At 44.3% G+C, this 6,236-nt stretch overlaps 1 protein-coding gene across 2 annotated transcripts in view; it reads left to right on the plus strand.

Annotated features, from left to right (window-relative positions):
- Usp31 (ubiquitin specific peptidase 31) overlaps positions 1-4,298 on the plus strand; it is a 66,477-nt gene extending 62,179 nt beyond the window's left edge. For both annotated transcript variants that reach the window (XM_008843821.3, XM_029568679.1), the window contains 2 exons: positions 254-406; positions 2,299-4,298. In XM_008843821.3, the coding sequence (XP_008842043.1) occupies positions 254-406; positions 2,299-3,857 (1,712 nt within the window). In that variant the 3' untranslated portion in view covers positions 3,858-4,298. The remainder of the gene's footprint in view (positions 1-253; positions 407-2,298) is intronic.
- The last annotated feature ends 1,938 nt before the right edge of the window (positions 4,299-6,236 follow it).

The following is a 6,236-nucleotide window of genomic DNA, read 5'->3' on the forward strand; positions in this document are numbered from 1 at the left end:
CACACTAACTCTTACAATGAGGTTGTTGCTTTCTGCAGTATTCATTCTATACTTGGATTTCATTTCCACAACCTTCATGTATATGGGAACTGCCTGGCATTTCTTCGTCTTTACTAGGGATATTCAGCTCTGGAAGTTTGCCTTAACTTTGGGGTGAGGACACAAATCTCCTCCAGCTTGGCTGGTAGCCCCTTATGGGGTATGTGCACTGCAGGACCCTGGCTGACCTCAGCACCCATCTCCTTTTCCACAGGTTCCACAAGTTCTTCCCTGTGTGAGCACTGGGTGAGCCGGCTCCCAGGGAGCAAGCAAGCCAGCGTGACCTCTGCAGCCTCTTCCAGACGCACTTCCTTGGCCTCACTCTCTGAGTCTGTGGAGATGGCTGGGGAAAGGAGTGAAGATGATGGTAGGTATGGGTTTTGAATTTCCAAACTGGCAACTCACAGACAAAGCACAGGGTCTCTCAGGCTTAGGAGCAAAGTCCAAGGAGATTGTAGGAGAACTCAAAGGAGTGGGGGCTATCTAACTGAGTTGTGATCATCAGCAGTGTCTTGCATGGGCAGGGTTGTGGCTTTTCCTCTGTGACTCAGGACTTTTTCCTGCCACTGAGTTATTTCCCACTTCTATAGTCTAGTGTGCAGGATGGAGCTTTACTCTAAATGGTAATGAGCAGCACTTTTTTGTTAAAATCCTCAAAATGGTTGTAAGGACTCAGAGAAGTTGTGCCTTGCCAGGGCTGTCTGGTGTAGAAATGCTGTTCTCACCCTACTGAGCAGACCATTGGCTCAGCTCCACAGTTCTTATGATGGTCACAGTATAAACACTGGGAAGAATTTGGTTAAATACTGAAGTGTTTTGTTTGTTTCTTGGTACCTTTCACATACTGCTTGCATATTGACAAGACAGCCTTTAGTACTAACAAGAACCCAGATGGTGTGAGGTGGATTGATTGGGCAGCCCAAGAACCAAGAGCTGGAAGGAGGAAAGGGTGAGCTCAGCTTTTATAATGAAGACAGTGACTCATCTTCCAATAAGACTCACTCTGCGGCCGGTGTTTCGATTGCTGTAATCTGCTTCTAGGGGTGATGATAATTCTGAGAAAATGAAATGGAGCCAAAATGGAAGACAGTTGGAAGAAGAAGACCAGGCTAGGAGAGCTGTGCTATGTCTGTCTCTGCTTCCCTTTCTGGCATGTTGCTTTTTTTTTCCTTGTGAAATAAGAATATGGGACCGTCATTGCTAAGCCCCTTCTCATTCCCAATACTTAATGACAAGCTGACTAGTGAACCCTTGAGGTGGAGATTGTTTTCACCATAGCCCAATAAACTTGAAGCTCACTGTTGTTTTAACAATAAGCTCAAAAATGTTTTGCCTTAATCTATTTTTAAATAGTCTAGTTTGTGAAATCAATATCCTCTTAAGTATTGTCATCATTTAATGGTGTTCAGTGGCACACATAGAGCAGAGCTTGCCTCTTAGGAGATACTCAGAGTTTTACAAAGGCCACAGTTAGAATAACAGTGTGTATAGAATTCCAAGCTTAGAGCATATTCTTGGGAAGCTTTCAGACACTACAAATACTAGTCTATTACTCTGATTATGAGTATTTTCTTCAAAGTTACTCGGGATGGTTATGCATTATATCCAAGGCTCCTAGTTCTTTCTGTTGATGCCCTTTGGTTGTTCCATAGTTACACATGGAATGAAGTGAGGCTCATAGGGTCATGGGTTCTTCTATTATCTTGAGCAAGGACTTCATTCTGTGAGCCTGAGATATCCTTCAGGAAGATGAAGGAGCTTGGTTAGCAGCCCATGATTAGTGAGCATCTAGGAATACCAGGGACCATGCTGAGCACATAGATTTTATTTAATTTTTACATTAGACCAATGCTCAGCACATATGGCTGGCTGTGTTTTTCCATAAAGTTTTTGGAACACAGCTGTGCCCGATTGTGTCAGCTGTGGCTATTTTCATATAAAGGTGGCAAAGCTGAGCGATTGCCCCACAGTCTGACATATTAACTGAATCTTTCTGGAAAGTGTGCTGATCCCTATGTACGACCAGGTGGATAGAGAACATTCTACTGACTTCAGAGTTAGACTGATCCTATTTTTTGGATAGGGGAACTGGCCTCAAAGGTTGAAACCACATAGCTCTCTTTGACCCTAACAGCAGGTTGGCCTGAAGGTTATGCTCCTGTCATGCTCCCGGGCTTGCCTTTGCTGTCTTCAGTGTCTTAAGATGTTACTTGAATATTTTTGTCGATTTAACTTAACAGAATTCTCTCTGATGTGCAGGAGGCTTTTCCACTCGACCATTTGTGAGAAGTGTCCAGCGTCAGAGCTTGTCATCCAGATCTTCTGTCACCAGCCCCTTGGCTGTCAATGAAAATTGCATGCGACCTTCTTGGTCCCTGTCAGCCAAGCTGCAAATGCGCTCCAGTTCTCCGTCCCGATTCTCTGGGGACTCGCCAATTCATGGATCTGCCTCCACTCTTGAAAGGATTGGGGAGGCGGGTGACGACAAAGTCTCCATCTCTTGCTTTGGTAGTCTGCGGAACCTTTCTGGTAGTCACCAGGAACCAAGCGACAGTCACAGTCGACGAGAGCACAAGGCTGTGGGCCGGGCCCCGCTGGCTGTTATGGAAGGTGTGTTCAAAGATGAGTCAGATTCCCGTAAATTGAACTCCAGTGTTTTAGACACACCAACCAAAAACTTAGCACAAGGGGATTGCTTGCCCCCTGTCTCTGATCCATTTGATAACAATAACCAAATTGCTTATGTGGATCAGAGTGACTCTGTCGACAGCTCCCCAGTCAAAGAGGTGAAACCTCCAAGCCACCCAGGTTCTTTCACAAAGAAACCAGAGAGCACAACAAAAAGATCCCCCAGTTCCAAACACACTTCTGAGCCAGAGAAGAGCATTCGGAAGGGGAGGCCGGCCTTGGCAAGCCAGGAATCTTCTCTTTCAAGTACATCCCCTTCTTCTCCTGTTCCTGTAAAGGTTTCTCTGAAACCTGCCCGCTGTCGGAGCAAGGCATCAGATTCTTCCAGGGCCAATGGAAGGCATTCATCTCCTGCTCCTGCCCAACTCAAAAAAGAGTCTTCCTCTAGGTCCCAGGAATCCATGTCATCTCCTGCTCAGCAGAAGCAGAAGTCTGCTTCTGCCTTTACTTACAACTCTACAACTGCCAAAAAAGCCTCAGGCCCTGCCACCAGGGGCCCCTTCCCTCCTGGGAAGAGTAGGACTTCAGACCGGAGCTTGAGTAGAGAGGGCTCCAGACAAAGCCTGGGTTCTGACAGAGCCAGTGTCACCTCCACCTCCAAACCCAGTTCCCCTCGGGTGAACCAGGCCAGAACCGGGGATAGCAGAGGTGACGGCAGGCATGTCCGGAGCTCCTCCATGGCTAGCCTGCGCTCCCCTAGTACGAGTGTGCGGTCTGGTCTGAAGAGGGACAGCAAGTCTGAGGATAAGGGACTGTCTTTCTTCAAGTCAGCCTTGAGACAGAAGGAAACCCGGAGATCAACTGATCTTGGCAAGACAACCTTGCTGTCCAAAAAGGCTGGGAGCTCTGTCAGGTCAGTCAGTAAAAACACAGATGACAAGGTAGAGAAAGGCCACCAGCCTCCAGGCTCACAGCAGCCAAACACAAATGCAGGTGGAAAAGACCAGCTTGTCTCCAAGGACCCTGCTTCTGCTAAACATTCCCTGCTGTCTGCTCGCAAAGCCAAGTCTTCACAGCTAGATTCCGGAGTTTCGTCTTCTCCCAGGAGCAGACCAACTATGGAGAAAGGCTCCCAAAAGTTATCTTCTAGCATGCAAGCATCTGCACGGCCTTCTCAGAACCCTCAGTGACCCTTCTGCGATCCGAGTGTTTTATCTGTACAGATGTTTATTTATTTAGAACCCCTCCCCCACCAAAGCCCTCTGTGCTTTTGTTTTGTATTTTTTAGGTCATGTGCCTGACTGTGTGAATGTGTGTGGGTGCACGTGTATGTATGTATGTGAGGAGAATTCAAATTGTTAAAAGCGTCGCCTTATTCTGCCATTGAACCAAATAACAGCCATAGGCAAAGCATTGATACCAAGCTAACTGAAGTAACTAGACAGTAATCTGGACAGTCCCTTTAGCAATTGTACATAGTTCCTTCTAGAGAAATCTAATGACTTTCATTGGACACTAGGGTTTGGAAACCAGTGAACTAATTTAACTATCAGTGTATAGACAGATGAACTGTTTCATTTGGGTGTCATCTGAGCAGAGTTTGTCCTCGTGTGGATTGTTAAGTGGTATCAGGAGCTTAAAAAACAAACAAAAAACTGTGATGCAGACAATGAAATAAACTGAAGGAAAACTTGCTTTCTGCACTTTCGCCCCATCCACCAGTCTTTGTAAGGGCAATATTTAACACTAATGTTTCTCAGGTATATATACACAGCTAGTCTAGGATGGATGTATATTAAGGGTGACATGAGGGCCACTGTCGTTTTTCTACTGCCACAGATGGAGTTTTAGAGGTAAAGTCTTTTGCTACCTTCATATCTGAAGAGATGTGCATACCCTAACTTGTCTTGATTTTTTGGATATGTCCTACGATGTGGCAAATTGGGTAGTCAAAAAGCCAGTTACTAATTCAACTTTCTTTCCTTCTAAATTTGCTAGCTAAGGTCATTGAGGTTTTGCACTGTAGTAGAGCTGTTAATGCCTTCGAAGACTCCCAGAAAAAGAATTGTATTCTAAACTGGAGGCATGAGTTGACACCATTTTCCTTCTCTAGTGTTGTTTTTTGATGTTTGATGGTGAAGATTCCATGCTGCCCTTGTCTGCATGCTTATTTACTTGCCATTTAGAAGGGAAAGAAGTCTCCTCCTGCCAAGAGTCAGTGCTGGTTTGTTGAAGGATGTGAGACAAAGTATTCTGTATGCACTTCGGGTCCTGCTCATCATTCTTCATTATGACTGCTTTTCAGTAACTCACTTATGCCTGTGTGGAAGATTTAATCTCATACCCAGAGAACTCAGAAGCAGAGTTTGGCACATGTTCCATCTGGCATTGTCAGTTGCAAATTACATTTCTTATATAGGAAAAGGGGAAACCTCACAGAAATCTCACAGATAAGCAAAACATAGTTTTCCAAGGTTTGCGGAGGTCTCTTGGAAATACTTTCCAGTTCAGTTTTTAGCATTTTGTACCCCTTTACTTTACTTTTTTTTTAATATCAAGAATCATGGTCCTGATTCTCCATGAATAACATTTGTCATTCTGTCATTAAATACAGATGTTGAGTTTATGTGCTTTTAAATACTAACTCTTGGTTCCTAGGTCCATTTATAATCTCTTTTCAGTGTTGTCTGGTTGAAGCAGCTACAGTGCATGGGTGTGCAGTTGTGATTTCTGCCCTCCCTTCCCTCTCTCCCCTCCCTCCCTCCCTTAAATGAATACCTCTTGGGTAATATTTCCATTGGTTACTTAATTTTATTTTGCTGCTGATTTGAGCAATAGTTGGTAATGTGAAAGTTGAGGGTAGCTAGGATTTTTAGCTCTTGCAATATTTAAGGCTTAGATGTTCGGCCTTGTGCACATTCCCAAAGTGTGCCATGTAATTCAGTGAAAGGGAGCTGATGCCCACTGCACTCAATCCTGTACAGGCCACCACATGTCCTCCTTCCTCTTACCTGGCAGACCTCAGTGGCTTTCCAAAGCAGCACTGCTGACTTGGTATGACTGAGATGACAGTCGCTATTGCTTCATCGGCAGGTCAGCCCCACCAATGTCTAGTCACCACTGTTTGCTTTTATTGCTTTCATTTTCTGAAGAAAAAACCCCCACTAAATATGGGACCATTAGTATCAGGAATTTAGTGCTTGTCTGATTTGAGCCTTCCAATTTTGTTTAGTAGGTAAATATTTGAAATCTCCCATCTAAAGCTCTGAAACAGTCTTAAAATTGTAGTGTGATAAGACAAAGGATTTTAATAACATGCTACTTTGCCATAATTAGTTAAGCATTAATAGAAGCTAGTTTAAATTTCACAGTGGTAAATACTTTTATTCTTGAGTGTGGTAGGAATGGATTTTCCACCATGTATCATATTTTCTTTTTCTCTTTCTTTTTCTTTCTTTCTTTCTTTCTTTCTTTCTTTCTCTTTTTGAAACAGGGTCTTCCTGTAGCCCCAGCTGGCCTGGAGCTCACTATGTAGACCAGGCTGGACTTGAACTCACAGAGATCCACAT

The sequence above is a fragment of the Nannospalax galili genome, unplaced genomic scaffold (genome assembly GCF_000622305.1).
Source record: "Nannospalax galili isolate Female #2095 unplaced genomic scaffold, S.galili_v1.0 scaffold381, whole genome shotgun sequence".
Taxonomy (NCBI): domain Eukaryota; kingdom Metazoa; phylum Chordata; class Mammalia; order Rodentia; family Spalacidae; genus Nannospalax; species Nannospalax galili.